This window comes from Eretmochelys imbricata, chromosome 3, assembly GCF_965152235.1.
Source record: "Eretmochelys imbricata isolate rEreImb1 chromosome 3, rEreImb1.hap1, whole genome shotgun sequence".
Classification (NCBI taxonomy): domain Eukaryota; kingdom Metazoa; phylum Chordata; order Testudines; family Cheloniidae; genus Eretmochelys; species Eretmochelys imbricata.
The window spans coordinates 85646918-85671639 of record NC_135574.1 but is presented as its reverse complement, the minus strand read 5'-3'; the positions used below and the strand labels follow the sequence as shown (position 1 = coordinate 85671639).

The 24722-nt window shown below is 42.7% G+C and overlaps 1 protein-coding gene across 2 annotated transcripts in view; it reads left to right on the top strand.

Annotated features, from left to right (window-relative positions):
- REV3L (REV3 like, DNA directed polymerase zeta catalytic subunit) overlaps nt 1-24722 on the top strand; it is a 258653-nt gene that overhangs the window by 186883 nt on the left and 47048 nt on the right. For both annotated transcript variants that reach the window (XM_077812949.1, XM_077812950.1), the window contains 5 exons: nt 42-157; nt 3913-4031; nt 4839-4957; nt 17578-17719; nt 23933-24177. In XM_077812949.1, coding sequence (XP_077669075.1) covers nt 42-157; nt 3913-4031; nt 4839-4957; nt 17578-17719; nt 23933-24177 — 741 coding nt within the window. The remainder of the gene's footprint in view (nt 1-41; nt 158-3912; nt 4032-4838; nt 4958-17577; nt 17720-23932; nt 24178-24722) is intronic.

Sequence of the window (24722 nt, the reverse complement as noted above, 5' to 3'; positions counted from 1 at the left end):
ATTGATATTATGAAGCTTATTTTCTTTTTTCCCATTTTTAGATATGACCCTGATATTATGTTAGGATATGAAGTCCAAATGCATTCGTGGGGTTACCTCTTACAGAGGGCTGCTGCACTAAGTGTTGATTTATGCCAGATGATCTCTCGTGTACCAGGTGGGTTATATTATAGACTATAACACAGCCCCTGCTGATATCATTAGGTAAAAGGTAATATGCTTTTAATTTTTTTTTTTTTGGTGGATATCTGCACTTATGCAGGTACATAGGTGCAACCACAGACGTTAAAAAAAATTAGGAGTTTTCTTCAGTGATGGTTTATTTATTTTATTTTTATGTTGCATAGGTTTTGGCCCCAAAGATGAGGGGAGATTAGGGAATAGCTATTCAGATAAAGCGCCTCCTGCAAACCTGTGTCTGTCTGTGTTCTGTGTCCTCCATTATTTGCATGACCCTCTGGCCAGGGTTCTGATTCCATCCGTGTTCCCTTCTTTTCTCCCACCCCTGTGTTCCATGTTGCCCTCTCTTTTTTGTGGCCAGGGTCCCCAGTAGTCTGTGCTTCTCCAACTAGGACCTACCTCTTCTACTCCTTTGAGGGGAGAGCTGGCAAGTACCCTTTGCCTCCTTCATAGACTCTTCCTTCCCTTTTTTGTAAATTCAGCTAGCAAAAGGAAAGCTGAGCTCTTCCCTCTGCTGCTGCCTTTGACTGAGTCTGGTGCACATGCACACAGTGGTAGCATGTATGTGGGGATTTATTTGCTACACATAGGTTTTCTCTAGGTGCCAGCTGTGGAAGTTCCACAAGTTCCTGCAGATCATCAACTGGGGAGCCTATTGCTGATTAGGACATTAATTATCTTTATTGTGGCAGAAAAATTCGTTTCTATGTTGTTAGCGCGTGGTGTGATGCATAGTGAAGAAATGTAGAGACTCAGAGACAAGCCAAAAGAGGAGATGTTGATAAAGCCAGTGAGAGAGACTGTGTTATCTGATCAGGCTGACTTTAGGGAAAGCAAATATACTTGAATAAACTCTGTGAAATTTTGATGGTTACAGAAAAAGGTTACAGACTCAAAAATATTAGACATTTTCTAGCTTTGCAGGAGATCCTGCATACAAGTGGACAGAAAAGATTAATTATTGTTACCACTTATATTGCCTTGATTTTCTTTTACAACTGGCCAGGCAAAGGAGAATCATTATTTTGCCTCTCTAAAAGTCTGAAACAATAAAGAAGGTAAAAAGATAGCATGCATTTTGATAATGTGTATAAAAGACTAACTAAGGTTTGTCAGTGGCTTATAGGTTTTATCGATTAGGTTTTATTGATAAAGTTTGTCAATGGGAAATAGATTTTATTCATAGCATTGTTGCTGGTTGAGATGATGCATGAAAGAGTGTGAGCAATTGAATAAGTTGTTGCTTTATGTTCTGTTATTTTATCTGAAGCCCTGCAGGAATGTACAGATTTTTCTCTTTTGTCCTCTCTATGATCTCATTTGCGTGCTCAAAGTGGAACGCAGTGAATAAATTGTCTCTTGAGAGTTGTTCAAGGGGAAATTTACATCATGGCCACTTGAGGAAATAGATGCTGAAATCTAATAATTGTTATATAGGGTTGTGTACTTTATTCTGCAAAATGTGTTGTCTCTTCTTTGTTAATAGGATACCGTATAGGAGCATCTTTGATAAATTAATAGTGTGGGACAGAGTTGTGCAGCAAACAAATAAAAATGGGGTAGGCACACATACAGAATTGTGGGGGAAATGTCCCAGAATGCTCTTTGCTCTGTTATGCTAATTTAAAAGGCCAGATGGAGCTGATACAATTTGGAGAAATAGTTCTAAAAATATAAAATATTTTTAAAATGTATCATAGAGTATAGTCACTGTAATGTTTCATGTTGGGATATTAAGTTATGTATGATGCACTTTCAAAACATCCCAATAAACTTTAGAAAAAAATTCCCAGAACTATGGCCCTTCCATTTTAGAGCAAAGAGAATGCTAGGAAAGACACCACAAGCACCTGCTCTTTTGTGATGCTGCAGCACTTCAAAGACTCAAGAAAACTGAGAGTAAGGAAGTCCTCTTTCCCTTTCTGCCCATGTATACAGTGTTGTTTTAGCCATGTCGGTCTCAGGATATTAGAGAGACAAGGTGGGTAAGGTAATATCTTGAATCGTCCCTCAGAATATATACCAACTACTTATGCCAAACTGTCTGTTTGATCTTGTATTTAGCTGTGACACTGAGTACCTTTCCAAGACCTGAGGAAGAGCTCTGTGTAGTTTGAAAGCTTGTCTCTCTCACCATCAGAAGTTGGTCTGAAGGAACAGAAATGGACACCATGGGGAGTCAAGCATGCGGGTTTATTACGCATAGCGCTGGTGGAGTGTCACTTTGTTTATTAGGCTCAGTGAGACAGTGCTAAACAGTTGATTACAATAGACTATATAGGGTGCTCATGGGCGGAGAGAAGCGACAGGGTTGGAGTTCCGGAGCCCCTGGGTAGGTTCTAGCAGCAAGACAAGATTAGCACAATAAACCAATAGTCTAAAAGATTAAATAATGGCTCCGCCCAGAGCTCAGGTTAACATGTTGCTAATACACAGGTGTTTTCCTCAAACTTTTCCTATTGCAGTGTGTAGGTTAAATCCTGATTTTGGGGTCCATAGGAATGAGGTAGCTCTTCCGGTTGTCCAACAGGTGCATTCCTGGGGGTTTAAAACAAAAACACAGTGAAAAGTACACAGCAAATAGCAATTGTTTTAGTTTTAGGGTTCGCCACTGTGTTTCTGAGAACTAGAGTTGGCATCTGTGAAGGAGAATACATCCGTGGAAGGGGGGATGTCATATCTCATACTGACATGTTAGGCCTCTCCCTGAACTATGGTTGCATTTGGGGAGGGTGTTGGCGATCTCCTTTCTGCACCAGGGAGTAGACTTTGAGGCTCTTATCAGTGCTTTGTATGTATGTAACTGATGATATGAACACCCAATTACTGCTCCGCGTCTGGAGTTCTGTTGACTCCACTTATCTAGTTGAAACAAAGCAAGGTTGTCTCCTGTTTACCCAGTTTTTCTTTAGCCATATATTGTCCATTATTAGCTAGGCCCCAGGCCTCAGACCAAGCTGTGGAATTTGGGCCTATGTGAAAAGTCCTTAACAGAGACTGTGGTTAAGATCTCCCATACATATTAATGGCTTTTTGGCCCTTCGTGGTCCAATAACAAATATTACCTCACCCACTTTGGCTTTCTCCCTATGATAAAGTGATGCCTAAAATATCAAGAGTAAAATACTTCTCCCTACAGCTTTGCAATCTTCCTGTCTCTCTTTCCCTCCCTTTGCACCAACGAAGTCTTCTGCCTCCTTTTCCACTTTCACAGTGTAAAAGGTTTTGTGCATCCTCCTCTCCCAACCCTCCGCCCAATAGTGCAAAACTTTATCACAAGGGTAAGCCCTTTAGGATAGGGAGTGTTCCTCCTTTTTATAGTGCAGTATCAAATGCAAATAACATTTCAGCAACTCTGCTCCAATATATTTCCCTTAAGAATAAAGACTTGCAGTGGACAGTTCAATAAAACTAGACCAAGCTGTCGTCTCAAATGGGCATACATACCAGAGGAAAAATTAAGGGGACATGAGTTTGGTTTAAATATTTTTGGTTTTTTTGGTAACTAAAAATCTTATTTAATGAGTAATGAGAATATATATATATATATATATATATTTTTTTTTTTACCTACACATGCTCAGGTTTTGAATTCAAGTTCTGCTACTACACATTTTCAATGCATTCAAGCTGTTTTCCCAGGAAGCTCCTAGAACTTCTCAGAGAAGTAGCTTGAAGTAATGTTGACTATATTATAAGTTGTCTAAATGTATCCTCTTTTCATTACATTAGATGATAAGAAAGAGAACAGATTTGCAGCTGAGCAAGATGAATATGGGTCAGATACAATGAGTGAAATAAATATTGTTGGACGAATTATCCTAAATCTTTGGCGAATGATGAGAAATGAGGTAAAGTAAAATAAGTTAAAAATATATGTTGAAAATAGTTTAGAAGAGAGAGAAATTGGATTTTAATTATTTTTAATCCTAAACTTTTAAGGAATCTTTTGTTGAGAAATTTTATGAAGGGACTTGTGCTATAGTATTTTGTTGTACAGCTTTTTTATCCCTTTTTAGACAGATAATGTTATTTTCAGAAACAGACATATGTGTTTTGAAATGTTGAAGGGAAACTGTTCTAGTGAAATGTAAAATACTGAAGTCCTTGCCTTTTGATTTTCACTAATGTTTCTTAACTTTTTATTTTCATTCTTTTTTCATACTTTTTACTTTTCATTCGTTTTACTTCTTTGTGTCCAAGATGTGTCTCGAGAACAGCTTACTTGTCCCTAGCAAGATAGCTAGTATAGTACTTTTACTAAAAGAAATATTTGAAGCCTGTGGAACTGTTTTGAGCTATCTATCCCATCACTTTTTTGCTGTTCTGTTACATTGTGTTTAACCTTCTCATTAGGTCCCTCTTGTAACCCACTCCTGGGCAAGTTCTAATTTGGTAATTGCAGTCTATTTAGCACCTGTACTTTCATTTGGAGAAAGATATTCTTCCCTTTCTGTCATGAACAGTTGTGTTGTTTCAGTGGACTGTTAAACATTTGCTATGATTTTACCTACTAGGTAACTGCATGTTAGCGATAATAAATTCCTATTTGTGGTTCATAATCTATTGCTAAAGTGTGTGAAGAGCTTTAGGAGTCTTCTGAAAGGAAGGTATTATAAAAATATAAGATCATTATCAAGTCTTTTGTATTTTTCTAGGTGACTCTAACTAACTACACATTTGAAAATGTGGGTTTTCATGTTCTTCATCAGCGTTTTCCTCTGTTTACCTCTCGAGTTTTGTCTGATTGGTTTGACAACAAGGCAGATATCTACAGGTAATGAATGATCTAATGATCCATTGCTATGAGAATATTTTTAAGCAAGATTCACAATTTAGTGTGGTATGGCTTTCCTATATTTATAAAAAAGCAACTATGGAAAAAACAAGACAAGATTGTGAGCTGCAGCTTTGAGATATGTGAATAGGCATGATATGCTGTATTAAAGTCTTTCATTACTTCCTGTAGAGCACTTAACTTAGCATACAGTGTTTATCAAAGGTTTCAGAGTAGCAGCCGTGTTAGTCTGTATTCGCAAAAAGAAAAGGAGTACTTGTGGCACCTTAGAGACTAACCAATTTATTTGAGCATAAGCTTTCGTGAGCTACAGCTCACTTCATCGGATGCATACTGTGGAAAATACAGAAGATGTTTTTATACACACAGACCATGAAAAAATGGGTGTTTATCACTACAAAAGGTTTTCTCTCCCCCCACCCCACTCTCCTGCTGGTAATAGCTTATGGACTTCTAATGAGCTGTCCCTACTATCCAGCTTTCATTGTTGTGACATTACCTAGGGTACAATCTGGATCATTGGACAACTGTGTCCCCTTAATTCTCTAACCTGGGGTGCCTTTTATACTGCTTTGCTGTCAGAATATCCACTCATGGTCTGCTCACACAGCCTATAGCATGCAAATTCACTCCCAGCTAAATACATGAGCACTGTGACCAGTCACTCATGGATAAGGCTACCTTTTAGTCATGGGTATTTTTAGTAAAAGTCATGGACAGGTCACAGGCAGGCAGTAAACACAAATTCACAGCACGTGACCTGTCCATGACTTCTACTATATACCCCTAACTAAATCTTGGGGGGGGAAGGGGGTTGGCCCGGGGGCACTGTGGGTGATGGGGGTGGGTGGTGGGGTGGCAGGGCCAGCAGGCTCCCTACCTGACTCCGCGCCTCCCCGAAAGTGAGGACATCCCCTTCGCTCAGCTCCTAGGCAGAGGCATGGCCAGGCAGCTCTGTGCACTACCTCCGTCCAGAGCTGTGGCTTCACGGCTCCCATTGGCCGGGAACCAAAGCCAAAGGGAGCTGTGGGGACAGCGCCTGCAGATGGAGGTAGCGTGCAGAGCTGCCTGGCCACGTCTCTGCCTAGGAGCTGAGTGAGGGGGATGTTGCAGCTTCTGGGAGACCCCCAGGTAAGCGCCGCCCAGAGCCCACCTCACTGCGTCCCATGCCCCGCCTCCCTGCCCCTTCCCACACCCAAACTCCTGCTGCTTGGGGGTGGGGGGAGCGGTGGCCTGAGACTGCCCCAGCAGCTGCCAGTGCGACTGGCATGGGGCTGCCTGAGCTGCCCCCAGGCGAAGCACACTAGCCGCTGCAGAAGTCATGGAATTCCATGACCTCCGTGACAAACTCACAGCCTTACTCATGAATTACATATAGGGCAACGCCTGCAAATTCTTACTCTCGGCCTTGTTCTCCAGAAATGTGCGTCTTGTATTGTCCAGTACACTACTGAACAATGCAGACTCATAGATAGTCCATCCTTTTGTCAAAGGAAAATGATACCAGCCTTATTATCCCAAATGGAGTTTCCCACATACACAAATCCAAACACACTGATTAAGATAAAATAAGCTTACTAATTACAGAAAGATAGATTTTAAGTGATTACAAGTGATGATGCATAAAAGTCAGGATGTGTTACAAAAGAAAATAAAAGAGTAAAATGCAAGCTAGTACCTAATTTAATGAGCTAAATGTACTAAAAAGCAAAGGTTTTCCGCACCATATGCTGCAATAAATTTCACAGGCTGGGTCTCCTTTCAGTCTGGGACTCCCCTACTCCAACCACTTAGTTCAGTTCTTTGAGAGTCATTGATGTCATGAGCAGAGATGAAGGAGGAGAGAAGCCATTTGTGTTCTATGTGTCCTCCATTCTTATACCCTTACCCCTCGCTGGGGTGCAGGTGTTAGCCGACGGCCAAGGATGTTTGGTGAGGTGCCAGCTATGCCCGTTTATACCATCCGTGACTTTAACCGCTAGGACGCACTGTCCCTTCGCGGCGGGCAGCCCGGGCTAGGCTGACGGATGCCCCAAGGTCCTAACCACCCGTGACTTTAACTGCTAGAGCTCAGAGCTCCTTCGCAGCGGGCAGTCAATACTGACTGACAGGTGCCCCAATGGCAGCACTAAGAGCCTCTCCACACCCGTGACTTTAACTGCTAGAGCTCAGAGCTCCTTCGCAGCGGGCAGCCAGGATTGACTGACAGGTGCCCCAAGAGTTTGCCCCGTGGAGGCGGCACAACTCAACGCTAGGCTCTTAGTACTCTCACCTAATGGCCAGGCTTTAGAGCCAAAACGGCTGAGGTTCTTTCATTGTGTCGGCTGCTTTACAGTAAACCAGAGAAAACAAGTCAGGCTTATGCATAAATGGTTACCAAAATTTATTAAGCTAGATTCTAATCATGTGGTTACAAAATTGCTAGTGCCTACTTATTTAAATGTAGAGATGTTACACACACAAACAAGTTACAAAACTGAAGCCACAATCCCAAAGAAAGAAAACAAAGTATAGAGCTCTATTTCAAATATGCGTACACTAAAGATAGGAGATCAGGTGTGGGTGCTTCTTACCCTCCTTGCATCTCTCGATTCCAGCGGTGCCAAGCCAGGATCGGTCACTCAATTCCGCGGAAAGATGAATAAGGGACAAGGCTTAGGGACCCTCTTAGCTGCAGAAGCCTTGGGAGGCTGTCACTTATCTGACCAGCAGATAGATAGTGAAAAGCACTCAAAAATCATGGTGCTGTAGGTCCCCTACTTATACCTCTGTACTCCTTTATTCTCTTTCTCCTTTCTTATGCCAAATTGAGGCTGGTCTGTCTGGGTGACGCCAGCTTTCGCAAGAGTAGTTTACACTTGCAAGGGAGAGAAACAATAAGTGTTGACTACTGGACATTTCTTTTATCAGGGTAAATATTTTCCCAACTAGGATGTTGGTGTGTGTGCATCACGCTAGTTAGTAGGGGCTAAGAGCCATGTCTGTCACAGGGCCTCTGCCTGCTGTGAGCTTAATCGTTGTATCTGTTCCCAGAGGCACATTGTAGCAGCACACCTGTGCTTCTCACAGCTTCAAAGGCTGTGCTGGAATATATGTTAAGTGCCCTGTTCCGGCTTCCTCCTGTGTTTCCAGCAATGCTGGTCTGAGGGGGGGGGGGGCTGGCTGTCTGGCTACAGCAGGCGACAAGTTTCCTGTGGATGTGAGGGTTGAACCATCCCTGTGATGAAATGTAAATTTCTTATTCACACCTTCCTGTTGCTGGAGAATGACTGCTTAAGCATAGCTCTTTAACACCTGACTGGGGTGTCAGAGTGCCTTTTGTCTCTGAAAAACTGGTTTGGGCCTGCTTTTCTTAATCTTGGACCATGTTATAACAGTGCTATACAGCAGATTCTTATAGCTTCACATACAATGTTGATACACATATTTTACCAGGGCAATAATGTTCAGCAGATTATGAGTTTTCAAACGATACTAGGTATACTTTATACAAAATTTATCATAGTTTTGTAAAAGTACTGATCTTTATAATATGGATCGTCACAATTGTCTGCTACAGTTGAGTATAATATTTGACAGAGTATACCAATCAAGGAGGGATTTGATAAATCTAAATAAAAAGCAGTACTATACAGTATTTAGGATCTTAGGGCAGGGACTACGTCTTATAGGTTTGTACAGCACCTAGCACAATAGAGCCTCTATCTTTTGATTGGAACCTTTTGCCACAATTAACATAAACAACTAAGAATTCTTTGAGTTGTGTTCCAGTGAGTGCTCCAGTTCAGGTGTGCATGCACCTCTTGAGCCTTTGATTGGAAATTTTTAGTTATCAGTGTCCAATCAGTCTGCACTTGTGCTCTGTTTCCCCTCATGACCAGGCAAACCTCCCTCAGTTCCTTCTCAACCACCTCCGCCTGAGACAGAGCCCTAGTAAGTTCACCTGTATCATGCCTTGGCTTTTCTTATATTTCTATAGTTAAGATAGTTTTTATAGTTAGTTGTTAGTATAGTTATAATCAGTTAGTTAGATAAGTATTGAGAGGCTTGTTTTACTCCTCTCTTTCCTCTTGGGGAGACCTTTTTTTTTTTCCTGGCAGGTTTCAAACATTGCCTTTCCTGCCAAGAGGCTATATCTATAAGCGATAGCCACTCTAAGTGTATTGCTTGGGGGAGTCCCATGTCTCCCTAAAGTGCAACTTCTGCGTGGCCCTCAAGTCAAGGGCAAAGAAAAACAGGGATATTAAACTCAGACTGCTAATGATGGAACGTTCCCGTCAGCCAGTTTCTGAATCAGGTCAGGAGACCCACCCCCATACATCTGTCTCCAGTCAGATCCAGCGCTCCTCCTACCTCAGTGCAGGCTTCCCCTAAAAAAGGGAAGACTTAGGAGGTTTGAAGGAATGCTTCTGAAAAAAGGAGTGCGGACTCTCACCTTAAGGTGTCAGCTCCAAAAAGCCCAGGTCTCCAGCAAGAACTGCAGTCTCTGAGACCTGGACTGCTCAACTCAATACCATTGAGTCAAAGAACTCCTCTTCTGGAACAGGCAATGCTGTGAAGTCCCAGAGTACAAAGGAGAGACGCAGCTTCAGTAGGGCCTCAGTACCTTCGACCAGCAAGAAGGGCAACCGTAGACACTTAGGACTGGCACCATCAAGTTCAGCCCAGCCATCAGTTCCTATGCATTCAGTCCATCCATTGGTACACATGCATACAGCACCAAGCAAGCAACGGTGCCAGATACCATCATTAGTACTGCTGGCTTCAGCAACAGTGGCCTCAGCTACCATGTCAGTACCTATCCCCTACTCAGTACCACAGAAGTTCAGATATACTAAGGACTTCTTGGTAATGGAGGAATTAAAGTCCCCGCTCCTCACTGGTACCAAACAGCTCTCAGTACTAAGACTTCGATCTCCGATCTATCGTCCTTTGTTACCACTGGAGTCTCCATTTTCTGCACATGCTCCTCCATTGGATGAGATGGAGGAGGATGAAGGAGGCTTCCAGTCATTCATCTCTATTTCTGTTCTGGGTTCTCCAATATATCCCTTCAGGAACCCATTCTCTGAAGGTCATATGGAAGATTGGGCTTGTTATCAAGGGTGGTAGAATCAGCCCTGCATGCCAGCCCCACTTCCCCCCCACCCCTCCCAATTGTCATACTGGGACTCTTGAGCTGCCTATTGATGACAATTTGCTAGGCCACCACGACTGTGTCATAGGGAGGCCAGAGTTATACAACCCTCTCCTCCCCAACCAGCTTCTCCTCCCCCCCCCCGGAGGAGAAGTTTGAGGAGCCGGAAGCTAGGGCAGATAAAGAAGCCACCCCTAAAACATCTATTTCATCCTCAACTCCAGATGAGGTGGTTTTGCTTCTGCCATCATCCATGGCCAATGATTTTCAGCAATTTCAAGACCTCATAAAGAGAGCAGCTAACACTTTTCAGATTCCTCTCAAAGAGGTCAAGGATTCACAGTTCACACTGGTGGATATCCTAGTTAGCAACACTCCCTAAGGTGGTGTTACCCTTCAATGAGACACTCCTAAATCGGGTTAAGACGTTGTGGCAGACACCTGCCACTATTCCGCCCAAGTATAAAAGGGCAGATAAAAGTATCATGTCTCCCTAAGGATTCTGACATTTTATTCTCCCACTCGCCACCTAACTCCATAGTGGTCGATGTGGGTGAGTGGAGTAGGCAGCACATCTCTAAGTCTACCCCTTATGACAGTGACCAGAATGCATGAGCAACCCTGCAGTTCAGGATCACAAATTATCAGGCAGTCATGTTACAAATTCTAACAGATTCATTGAACATCTTCCACAAGAATATAGGGAGCAATTCGAGCCTGTCATCTCAGAGGCCTAATTGATCACCAGAACTGCTTTTCAAGCATCCTTAGATGCTGCACACGGTGCTATCTGATCCATCTCTACGGTGGTGGTGATGTGCAGAGTATCATGGCTCCATCTTGTCGGGTTTCCGAGAGACGTGCAGAACACCCTGGAGAACCTCCCCTTCTACGGTCATAAACTGTTCTTGGAAACCCAGATGAGTCCTTGATCACTCTAAATGACTGTAGGGCTACTTTGTGGTCCCTGAGAATATATACACCTACAAATAAGAAAAGGTTTAGTGCGTCACAGAGTGCCCAGAGATCACGTCCTGCTCAGTTTTCCAGGTTTCATAGATCTACTGAACTGCCCCCCCCCAAAAGAGACATCAATTTGAAAGAAAGAGAGCCACCCTACCGCCCTCCATAGCCACCCAGCCATCTTTGAAGTAACAGTTTTGATGGGTTGGTCAAGGTTTCAAATCTTCCCACACCTCTGGATTTACAGATTTGCCCATTAGCCCACTATTCACACTTTGGAGACTACCTTGCCTATTTCCAACATGCTTGGAAGAGGATCACTACAGACAAATGGGTCATAGCTGTCATAACAATAGGCTATACCATCCATTTTATGTCACTCCCACTGCTTCCATCTCCCCTTCCTCATCTTTCTTCAGGGACCCCTCTCCGGAGCTTTTATTGAGACAAGAATTGAATTCTCTCCGTTGATTAGCAGCAGTAGAGATGGTTCCTCCTCCTCCTCCTCACAAGGGCAAGGGATTTTATTCAAAGAATTTCCTTGTGCCAAAGTAGGATGGGAGAGTGGAGACCATTCTTTGATCTAAGACTTCTAAACGAGTTCAGAAAGTATCAAAAGTTCAGAATGGTGACTCTGGGAGCTATAATTCCTTCACTAGAGAAAGGGGATGGCTTTTCTGCCTTTGACCTACAAGAGGCCTATTTCCATATATGATACACCCATTGCAAAGAAAACATCTATGCTTCACTGTAGGCCAGGATCATTTATCGTACCAAGTGCTTCCCTTCAGCTTTTCCTCAGCCCCCAATTGTGTTCTCAAAGGTCCCAGCAATAGAGGCTGCTTACCTCCGACAAGAAGCAATCCTAGTCTTCCCATACCTCAATGACTGGCTACTCAAGGATCATGCCTACAAAGCAGTGCTGTCTTCCACGTACTCTGTTCCAGGAGTTGGGTCTCCAGTTAAATGTTAAAAAGTCCACATTAACCTTGTCTTCAGCTCCTGGGACAATGGCAGCTTTCACTTTTGTGACCAATAATGCAAGACTACACCTCCACTGCTTCCATTGTTGTCTCCCCTATTTTCCAATCAGGGACAGCTTGGACAGAGAGGTGATGGTTCCTCTATAAATGAGGAACTCCTTAGATTGGTGGGAGGATCAAGTCAACATCTGTGCAGGCATTCCTTTCTGTTGCCCAGCCCCATCAATCACTTTAACAGATGCATCATTTTGAGGTGAGGGGCCCACCTCAATACCTTCACAACTCAGGGCAGATTGACAGCTCAAGAAATCAGGCTCCACATCAATCTGCTAGAGCTCAGGGCTGTTAGGAATGCTTGCATATTTGCTCATCCATCGTCTTCTAGGTTTATTAAGGGTTTGGGAAATCTCTGTCTGCAGATTAGAAACCCTATCCTGATGTGGGACTTCAACCTGATATTCAATTACCTTATGAACCTCTATTTGAACCTGTTCTCTGTTGCATTTATCTGTGAAGACAGCCTTTTTAGTAGCCATCATATTGGCCCATGGGGCCAGGGAAATTGGAGCCTTGTTGGCAGATTCCTCCCTTTAGGGTGAGCTTTAAGCACAAGGTCTCTTTTCGTCCATACCCTAAATTCTTACCAAAGGTTCTTTCGGAGTTCCACCTTAATCAATCTATTCATCTACCAGTGTTTTTCCTGAAGCCACATAGTTCTCTGCAGGAATCCTGGTAACATACCCTCAGTGGTAGAAGGGCATTGGCCTTCTATTTAGATAGGACTAAGCAATTTAGGAAGTCACCTAGGCTCTTTGTTTCCTTCCTGGATCCACATGGTCCTTGATCTTTACTTAAAGACTGTTGAGATGGCTGTATTATCACTTGTTATGATGCTGCGGGCATTCATTCCTGCAGGCAACATCTACAGCATTACTGAAAAATGTACCAGTATCTGAAATATGTACCTCTACGTGGGCTTCAATACAAAGATTTTTAGAATATTATGCCCTGATCCATGCTGTCAGATATGATGCGGCACATGGTTCTGAAGTATTATCTTCAGTTCTAGACTCTATTCTGAAGCTCCCTCCCTCCATCTGGGGATACTGCTTGGAAGTCACCTGAAGTGGATCACCCACAGGGACACTGCTCAAAGAAGAGGTTACTCACTTTGTGCAATTGCTATTCTTCAAGATGTGTTTCCCTCTGGGTGCTCTACAACCCACCCTCCTTCCACTCTGCTTCAGACTGTTCCTTAAGGGATATTTGGGTGGAGAAGGACCTGAGGCTGGTTCGCCCCTGCACTGCTATATAGCCTTGGTATCCAGCATGCCAGGTCAAACGGATGCTGCTAACTTGAATTTTCCAATCAAGGGCTTGAGAAGTGCGTGCACAGCTGAAGTGGATCACCCATAGGGGTACACAACTTGAACTGTAGTTACTGCACAAAGTGTGTAACCTCTTCTTAATATTAGAGTACTGATTTGAATGTATTCCATGGTTTCAGAGTAACAGCCGTGTTAGTCTGTATTCGCAAAAAGAAAAGAAGTACTTGTGGCACCTTAGAGACTAACCAATTTATTTGAGCATGAGCTTTCGTGAGCTACAGCTCACTTCATCAGATGCATACCGTGGAAACTGCAGCAGACTTTATATACACACAGAGATCATGAAGCAATACCTCCTCCCACCCCACTGTCCTGCTGGTAATAGCTTATCTAAAGTGATCATCAAGTTGGGCCATTTCCAGCACAAATCCAGGTTTTCTCACCCTCCACCCCCCCCACACAAACTCACTCTCCTGCTGGTAATAGCCCATCCAAAGTGACAACTCTCTACACAATGTGCATGATAATCAAGGTGGGCCATTTCCTGCACAAATCCAGGTTCTCTCCCCCCCTCCCCCCCCTCCAAAAAACACACACACACAAACTCACTATCCTGCTGGTAATAGCTCATCCAAAGTGACCACTCTCCCTACAATGTGCATGATAATCAAGGTGGGCCATTTCCAGCACAAATCCAGGTTTTCTCACCCCCCCACCCCCATACACACACAAACTCACTCTCCTGCTGGTAATAGCCCATCCAAAGTGACCACTCTCCCTACAATGTGCATGGTAATCAAGGTGGGCCATGTCCAGCACAAATTCAGGCTTTCTCACCCACCCCCCCTTTTCCCGGGGACACACAAACTCACTGTCCTGCTGGCAATAGCTCATCCAAACTGACCACTCTCCAAGTTTAAATCCAAGTTTAACCAGAACGTCTGGGGGGGGCGGGGGGTAGGAAAAAACAAGGGGAAATAGGCTACCTTGCATAATGACTTAGCCACTCCCAGTCTCTATTTAAGCCTAAATCAATAGTATCCAATTTGCAAATGAATTCCAATTCAGCAGTTTCTCGCTGGAGTCTGGATTTGAAGTTTTTTTGTTTTAAGATAGCGACCTTCATGTCTGTGATTGCGTGACCAGAGAGATTGAAGTGTTCTCCGACTGGTTTATGAATGTTATAATTCTTGACATCTGATTTGTGTCCATTTATTCTTTTACGTAGAGACTGTCCAGTTTGACCAATGTAAATGGCAGAGGGGCATTGCTGGCACATGATGGCATATATCACATTGGTGGATGTGCAGGTGAACGAGCCTCTGATAGTGTGGCTGATGTTATTAGGCCCTGTGATGGTGTCCCCTGAATAAATATGTGGGCACAGTTGGCAACGGGCTTTGTTGCAAGGATAAGTTCCTGGGTTAGTGGTTCTGTTGTGTGGTATGTGGTTGTTGGTGAGTATTTGCTTCAGGTTGCGGGGCTGTCTGTAGGCAAGGACTGGCCTGTCTCCCAAGATTTGTGAGAGTGTTGGGTCATCCTTTAGGATAGGTTGTAGATCCTTAATAATGCGTTGGAGGGGTTTTAGTTGGGGGCTGAAGGTGACGGCTAGTGGCGTTCTGTTATTTTCTTTGTTAGGCCTGTCCTGTAGTAGGTAACTTCTGGGAACTCTTCTGGCTCTATCAATCTGTTTCTTCACTTCCGCAGGTGGGTATTGTAGTTGTAAGAAAGCTTGACAGAGACCTTGTAGGTGTTTGTCTCTGTCTGAGGGGTTGGAGCAAATGCGGTTGTATCGCAGAGCTTGGCTGTAGACGATGGATCGTGTGGTGTGGTCAGGGTGAAAGCTGGAGGCATGTAGGTAGGAATAGCGGTCAGTAGGTTTCCGGTATAGGGTGGTGTTTATGTGACCATTGTTTATTAGCACTGTAGTGTCCAGGAAGTGGATCTCTTGTGTGGACTGGACCAGGCTGAGGTTGGTGGTGGGATGGAAGTTGTTGAAATCGTGGTGGAATTCCTCAAGGGCTTCTTTTGCATGGGTCCAGATGATGAAGATGTCATCAATATAGCGCAAGTAGAGTAGGGGCTTTAGGGGACGAGAGCTGAGGAAGCGTTGTTCTAAATCAGCCATAAAAATGTTGGCATACTGTGGGGCCATGCGGGTACCCATAGCAGTGCCGCTGATCTGAAGGTATACATTGTCCCCAAATGTAAAATAGTTATGGGTAAGGACAAAGTCACAAAGTTCAGCCACCAGGTTAGCCATGACATTATCGGGGATAGTGTTCTTGATGGCTTGTAGTCCATCTTTGTGTGGAATGTTGGTGTAGAGGGCTTCTACATCCATAGTGGCCAGGATGGTGTTATCAGGAAAATCACCGATGGATTGAAGTTTCCTCAGGAAGTCAGTGGTGTCTCGAAGGTAGCTGGGAGTGCTGGTAGCGTAGGGCCTGAGGAGGGAGTCTACATAGCCAGACAATCCTACTGTCAGGGTGCCAATGCCTGAGATGCTGGGGCGCCCAGGATTTCCAGGTTTATGGATCTTGGGTAGTAGATAGAATATCCCAGGTCGGGGTTCCAGGGGTGTGTCTGTGCGGATTTGATCTTGTGCTTTTTCAGGAAGTTTCTTGAGCAGATGCTGTAGTTGCTTTTGGTAACTCTCAGTGGGATCATAGGGTAATGGCTTGTAGAAAGTGGTGCTGGAGAGCTGCCGAGCAGCCTCTTGTTCATATTCCGACCTATTCATGATGAGAACAGCACCTCCTTTGTCAGCCTTTTTGATTATGATGTCAGAGTTGTTTCTGAGGCTGTGGATGGCATTGCGTTCCGCATGGCTGAGGTTATGGGGCAAGTGATGCTGCTTTTCCACAATTTCAGCCCGTGCACGTTGGCGGAAGCACTCTATGTAGAAGTCCAGTCTGCTGTTTTGACCTTCAGGAGGAGTCCACCTAGAATCCTTCTTTCTGCAGTGTTGGTAGGGAGGCCTCTGTGGATTAGTATGTTGTTCAGAGGTATTTTGGAAATATTCCTGGAGTCGGAGACGTCGAAAATAGGATTCTAGGTCACCACAGAACTGTATCATGTTCGTGGGGGTGGAGGGGCAGAAGGAGAGGCCCCGAGATAGGACAGCTGCTTCTGCTGGGCTGAGAGTATAGTTGGATAGGTTAACAATATTGCTAGGTGGGTTGAGGGAACCATTGCTGTGGCCCGTTGTAGCATGTAGTAGTTTAGAAAGTTTAGTGTCCTTTTTCTTTTGTAGAGAAGCAAAGTGTGCGTTGTAAATGGCTTGTCTAGTTTTAGTAAAATCCAGCCACGAGGAAGTTTATGTGGAAGGTTGGTTTTTTATGAGAGTATCCATTTTTGAGAGCTCATTCTTAATCTTTCCCTGTTTGCTGTAGAGGATGTTGATCAGGTGATTCCGCAGTTTCTTTGAGAGCGTGTGGCACAAGCTGTCAGCATAGTCTGTGTGGTATGTAGATTGTAATGGATTTTTTACCTTCAGTCCTTGACATACATGTCATGCTTTCTTTAAAGCTTAACTGCATTTTGAGTGGGTGAGAGATAGAAAATTAAACATTTATTTTAAATTGTAAATTAAACTGACAGTAATCTGTAAACATGTAGGGTTGCTTCTACACTATGTGGAGATTGCTAAAACATAGCATCAGTTTGACATCCAGACCTATCAGTTGTGTCGGGGCCTTGAAAACAAAGGTGGTGATAATTAGATTGGTTATGTTGCCTCCTCTTGATTTTCTTTCTCTATGCAAAAAATCTGCATTTATCCAGGCAAAGTCAAGTCTCAAATTCTGTGGTGTAGTTTCTCTTCTCTTTGGGCAGAAAGAAGAATACAGTGTGTATATATAATATTTTTTTAAAGATTTTATATATATATATATATATAATACACACACACACACATCTTTTAGAGAATTTGAGACTGTCTTTATGTCAGCAACTTGCAAAAACAAATTCTGCATAAGTCTTAGAATTCATAGGAGTAAGTTTGTGCGCTTCACAATTTTGAAAGAATCATATAAATATGTCTCATGGGAAACCAGGAAACACGTTTTCCCATCTGTAACACCTGGTCAAAGTATACATTTTTTCAGTAAAAAGAACAGCAATCTTTGTACATGATCAAACTTCCTGGCTCCCTGATGTTTATAACCTAGGTGTTTGCTTTCACAGATGGAAAGTGGTTGATCACTACATTAGCCGTGTCTGTGGGAATCTCCAAATGTTAGAACAGCTGGACTTGATTGGTAGAACCAGTGAAATGGCAAGGCTTTTTGGAATTCAGTTCTTGCATGTACTAACAAGAGGCTCACAGGTAAGTTTGAACTTTCCTGATACTTTTTGAATGAAAAATATTGTGTGCAAAGTTTGTTTTGCGCCTTATTTATACTTTGTCTTCAGTTATTTTTTGTTAAATACGGAGGATTACATTGTGCAATACAGTGGTTGAAATATTAAATTAAAGAAAGTCAGGAAATTCAAAAGCAGCAGTAATGTGGCCACATGGAACATTCTGATTTATAGACATATTGTGTAGTGTTGTCTACAGTTAGTCGCCCAAACATATTCATTCTAAAGGACCTCTTGCTGTTGCTTATAATTACTTTAATGTTACTTTTAGGGCTGAAATTTTCCATGCTTGGCCTTAGCCTGAAAATGAAATTTCTTTTAAAAGTTGTTGAGAAAAATGGTTCATCATGCTCAAGAAAGTTGAGAGGACTTTCTTAGATGTGCAGAGGTGTGTGAAATATGTTCAAAATCACATATTCTAATGAGGAAGAGCTCTGCAGAAGCTGAGTTAGATGTACATTGCAGGAACCGTGATTTTACTTAGTGCACATATTGTTCAGGACACAATATTCTATTACTGTCAAGCAAATGTTTCTGGAAGACCTCAGTGAAATGGTTGAATATGTAGTACATGAGGCAGAGGGCCAGATGTTGAACAGTGAAATATCCACTGTATACCTTTCAGCCTAGCTGCTGAATGAGGCAGAGGACCTCTAGGAACAAAATTGTACGCAATCATGTAATTAAGAACTGTATTGTAATGTATATATGCTGGGGCAGAGTCAAGCTGGCACAGGCAATTCGAACTTTGGCATTTCCATCACTCTGAGGGTTTGTCTGCACAGGGAGTTTATTGCACACTGAGTTAATCTGCTATTTCTGAATTCTATCCCCTGAGGTTTATCCCAGTCTTGGGAGATGGTGTTGATGCTTGCTCCCCTTAGCCATGTGTGCTTAGGGGCAGTGTTTGTGGCTTGCAGCCAGTGCTGTGTCTTGGCAGTAATTGTATGAGTGTGGGTTGTTGCTGCCTCAAGATGTGCGTTCCCCAGTTTGGGATTTGCAATTAAAGTTGTGGTTTGGTGATACTTATATAGATCCAGGTTGTTGCCAAGTCAGAATGTGATCCAGTTTGGGGCTTGCACTTCAGGCTGTTCCTGATTGGGCATGAGGGGGCTGAGATGAAGAGTGAGGGGGGTCACCAGGGTACGAGGGTAGGGGCTGGATAGTAATCTCCTCTGCATCCCCTTTAGGCTGTTCTAACTACTTGATGACATTACACTGAGGAGAGTGACCAGGAGGCAGAGAAGGTCTTATTCCAAAAGGCATGGGCAGACCAGCAAGATATGCTGCTGCTGTTCACCACATGGTCCCCTCTAAAGTGCTGCAGGAGTGGAAGACCCGCAGAGGGTTATGAGGATCTTCTTTATAACTCTGCTGGTGGTATTGTTATATCAGTTTGGGCAAGGTAGAAGTAATCAACTTTGTCTCTCTATATTATCTATATGTATTATGTTCCTAAATAAATTAATATCTATTATTATTCTTCGAGTGGTTCTGCATTATCCCTCTTATGGATATCGTTCTGCATCGTGGTGCCTAACAGTAGAACCTTCTCCATGCGGTGTCTTTTAGAGCGCTCATGCGTCCCCTCCTCCTGTCAGCATCTCCAAACGTTCTGAAGTCAAGACTATATAAGGAGGTGCAGAGCCCTCTGACATCTCAGTTCCTTCCAACCACGTGCCAAAGATGCAAGTGAACTGATCCATTTGGATTGGGTGGCCATTTCTCCATCCTTAGTGTCTTGTTAATTGTTTAGTATAGTTTGTGATAAGTATAGATAGGTTAGTTAGTAGCTTGGTTTTGGGTTGTGGCTGAACTGAAGAAAAAGAAGAAGCAGGGATTCAAATGGTGTGCTTCGTACCTAGCTATCTTCCTGGGATCAAGCGACCACATTAGGTGCCTCAAGTGCTTGGGAGAGGGCCACTCGCCGTCTGGGTTTTCTGTCTTCCAGACTTTCACATCGAGAGCTTTCATGGAGAGGCGGAACAGGTACTTCTCCTTAAAAAGGCGCTTGAGGCTAAACCCGCTGAATCTGGACACTTGTCGGATCCAAGGTTTGAGACCAGTTTCAGATCCTGTGACTTCTTCCAGCAAGTTGAAGCAGTTTCAAATTGCCAGGAAGTTAGAGCCCTCATTGGATTGGGCTCCAGGTCCTGCAGCTTGAGCAGTCAGGTCTTTGATGTTACCGTTGATGGAGAGGGGCAAACCACTTACGATTGAACCAAGAGCCATTTCCTGTGCCATCCAAGTTTTCAGCGGCAGCCTTGACCCCTACTCCAGTTCCAGATCCATCTTTGGATCCGAGGAGGACTTTTACTTTGGTGGGATGTGTACACTGTGCAACTTCAAAGCGTTCCTCAGACCCAACTGAGAAACAGACAGTCTCAAGAAAGAGATAAACTTTGCCAGTTCCTAGATCTGCATTATCTTCACCTAAAAAACAGAGAAGAATAGAGGAGATTAGTCTTTCTCTGGATCAGTTTGTATCTCATCTTCCTAAGACTCCTTAAGGATTTCCATGAAGCACTTTCTTTCCATTTATTTCTGTCCATTTTACGAGGCCGTTGCTGTCTGTGTTCCATAGTGGATCCAAGGCTGGATCTGTATCCAGAAGAGGATAGAGGAAGACTAGAGAGACCTGTTTCCTCATGGTTTGTTCCCCCTTTTGGTCCTCCGTCTGCAGGTATGTTCCTGATTCCCAGTTGCTGGGGAGATTGGCAGTCCTGGACTCCAAGACTTTTTGTGGGATGTCACATGAATTTCTTAATTATCCTCCATATGGATGGTGAGTGATGTTTCATTTGTAAAGGATACGGCTGCAGAGAAATCCCTAGATCTGCTTCCACCTGATCCGTCTGCATCTTAGACAGTGGTGGCTGATACTCTGTCTGCAGAAGATGATGAGGAGATGGAGATGGTGAGACAGACTACAATGTTGATTTGTCACCAGATGAGCATGTGCTGGGGCTTCTGCCTCTTTCCATTCTGAGGATGCTCTACAGTTTCATGACCTTATGGATCACATGATGTCCATGTTGAACTTATCTTCAGTAACTGGGGAGGAAACTCCCATCTGGGGTTTTCTTGGGGCTACTTCCAAGAGTAGGATGTCATTACCAAACCACGATTGTCTGCTGCAGCCTGTTAAGACTGTGTGGTCCATTCTTGTCTCTTGCAAGCTATTTCCAAGTAGGCAGACAAATTATATCAGATACCCTCTGAGGGGTTTTCATATTTTCACACAGGCCCTGTACTTAATTTGCTGGTGATGGCTGATGCCAGAATCAGGTCAAGGTCTGGACGAGCACATTCTACTCCTGCTGATAGAGAAGGGGAAAATAATGACTCCCTGGGGAGAAAGGTGTTCTCTTCTGCCTACCTTGATATTAAGGTGGCAAATTACTAAGCAGTTAGGCCCCATTATCAATTCCTCCTGTGGGAAAATATGACACTCTTTGTGCAGGATTTGCCAGATAACAAAAGGAAATTGGCAAATGCAATTCTAATGAAAGGTCACAATTTGGCAAAGCATACTCCCAGGTCTTAATTTGATGCCTTGGACTCTTCTGCTAGAGTGTTAGCTTCTGCAATTACTCTGAGGAGTCATGCTTGTCTTTGCTCCTCCTCTCTTGTCCAGATGGTGGCTTGGATGCAGGGAAAATCTGATTATCCTGTCTTAGGTTCCATATCTTGTACTTGAAAATATTTAGTGCACTTAAAAACTGAGGGGTTATCTAATTCATCTTTGAAAGTTTATTTGGTGGCTATCTCAGCTTACCATATTTTTTTTGAATGTAGATTGCCATTAGTGCTTGATTTGGTTAAGAAATGTATGAAATAATTATGTAATATGTATGCCCTTTTGAGCAATCCTGTCCCTCCTTGGGTTGTTAATTTGGTCTAGTGTGTACTCGTGAAACCATCTTTTGAATCCTTAGCTGAGTGGTGTTTGTATTATTTGTCTATTACGACAGCATTCATTATTGCAATAACGTCAGCCAGAAGGGTGAGTGAAATAAGTGTCTTGATGGCTGAGCCACCTTTTATTTATAGGCAACCATTGATCCACTGGGTCATGGTGTACATGTAAAAGGTCTAGTCTTTTATGTCTTTTCATAAAGATAAGGCGGTTCTGAGGCCTGATCTCATGTTTTTGCCAAGAGTGTTTTCTGAATTTCACATCCATCAGACAATTAATTTGCTGGTATTTTTCCCAAAACTGCATACTAAGAAAGGGAAATATATTTTACATACTTTGGATGCAAGAAGAGCCCTTGCACTTTATTTAAATAGAGCTAAAATTTTTGAAATATCGTCTACATTATTCATGTTTTATGCTAACAATCACGTGAGTTATTCTGTCTTCCCACAGATTATTTCTCTGTAGATTAAACAATATACTGTTAATGTCATACATTAGCGGGTATTCCTGCACCTATGACAGTGTGGTCTCATTCCACCAGAACTGTGACAATGTCTTTTGCTTGCCTTAAGCAAGTCCCTGTTTCTGAAATTTGTAGGGTTGCAACCTGGAGTTCTATATACACTTTTACTAACCATGCTTTCGATATGGCTTCTAGGGCTGATGATAATTTGATAGAGGGTTGCTTCTGTCTCTGTTCAGTTAGGACTCTGTTCCCTCCTCCATGTTATTGTCAGCACTGCTTATCAAACTACTCGTAAATGGTAGTACCTAGCCACTGAAAGAAAAAATGAAGGTTACTTTGTAATTGGATTTCTTCAAGATGGCTCTGCAAATTCAAACTTCCCACCCACCTTCCCTTCTGTCTCAGAGTCCCTTTGTTCTGTGCCTCTGGGTTGGTGGCAGAAGGAACTGAGATGGTAGATTTCAGAGTAGCAGCGGTGTTAGTCTGTATTTGCAAAAAGAAAAGGAGTACTTGTGGCACCTTAGAGACTAACAAATTTATTTGAGCATAAGCTTTCGTGAGCTACAGCGCACTTCACCTCACGAAAGCTTATGCTCAAATAAATTTGTTAGTCTCTAAGGTGCCACAAGTACTCCTTTCCTTTTTGAGATGGTAGATGGCTCTGTGCCCCCTTATATAGCCTCTTCCTCAAAATGTTCAGAGACACTGAGGGGACAGGGAGGAGGAAGCAGTGAGCTCTCATAACACACTGCTTAGAGAGGGTTCTACTGTTTGACACCAGTAGGCATTACGATATCTATAAATGGGACTGTTCAGAGCCATCTTGAAGAACTCTGGTTACAAGTAAGTAACCTTCATTTCCTAAATAAATCCAAATCTTAGAATTATAGTACTTTGCACTTTTATAGACCCTTTCAAAGGATCTCAGAGCATTTTTATATATATAGAATTCTGAGGTTCTTTTTGTAATATTAGTGCCTACACCTGTCCATAACTCTCAAGCTACTGGTGGTGGTGTCATATTAGTTTTGGCAAGGTAGAAGTACTCACTTTGCCATGCTTTATTATCTTGCCTATGCTCCCCAAGCAGCATAAAGGAGGCAGTGTGATCTAATGGATAGGAATGGACCTGCTGGTCAGAAGGCTGATTGGGTTCTATTCCTGGCTCTACCACTGACCCTGAGGAGCAAATTTGGGCAAATCATTTATCTGTCTGTTTCTGCGTGTGTAAAGCAGACTGAATTACACTTACCTTGCATCATAAAATGCTACATAAAAGCTTTTCTGTGGAACACAATTATTAACATGATACAGATCACATTAATATATTTAAATTTTCTTGGTCATTATGGAATAAGGTTTCTGCACAATTTTCTGTTGAAAACGGTAAGTAAGAATTGCATGTTCTCATTGTTGCTTTTGCACAACAGTCTTTGAACCTAACAAAAACATGGTAAGAACTTGCACACTGGAAGTGGTCATAACCACATGTATGTTATATATTGGTTTGGGCATTCATTTTGCAGATAGTAGATGTACATCAAAAGTGCAGTGTTTTCAGTACTTATCCCTAAAAGACATAGAAACACAAGAAAGAATTCCAGCACATACGTTAGAAAGGTGTACATTAAAAATAAAAATTACTGAGACTGTATTCTATTGCAAAACTTGCTATCTCTGGTTTAAGGGCAGCACAGCCCAAATGCATATTCATATGGATATAATACTTAGCATGCATATTGCACTTTAGACATATTAACTATAATTGTATATTCAATTTTGTTTTGCAGTATCGTGTGGAGTCAATGATGCTGCGTATTGCTAAACCAATGAATTATATCCCTGTGACGCCTAGTGTCCAGCAGCGAGCTCAAATGAAAGCCCCACAGTGTATTCCCCTAATAATGGAGCCAGAGTCCCGCTTCTACAGTAACGCTGTTCTTGTACTAGATTTCCAGTCATTATATCCTTCTATTGTGATAGCATACAATTACTGTTTTTCAACCTGCCTGGGACATATTGAGAACTTAGGAAAGTAAGTTATTTTTCTTGTTTATATAAACTTTGATCCTGCGAGGAATTGAGCATCTTTTGTAAGGTGCTGAGAACCTTTATCTTCCATCAAAGACCATGGAAGTTGAGAGTGAATATCATCTCAAAGGGTTACAATAAAAAATAGTGCGAAGTTTCACCAATAATTTTTTTAAAATATGCAATTATGAGTGCTGTGCTAAAACAATTATCTTTGAAAAGTGGACTCTGACTGTTTAAGGGTGAATCAGAGACCAGATAGAGTCTTGTTGGTCTCTTCTCTATTTTGCCATAACCGTATGCATGTGTGTATAAAATACAAAATTTTTGCCACTATAATTCAAAGATTTTAGTCTAAGAAATTAAAATGTGATATCTAAATTCCTTTAGACATTTTCCAAACTGAACTAACATGCTTCTTCGAGTGATTGCTCATATTGATTCCAATTAGATGTGAGGACACCACGTGCACAGTCATCGGAAAGTTTTTCCCGTAGCAGCACCCGTCGTGTTGGCTGTGGAGCCCCCGAGAGTGGCGCCTTTATGGCA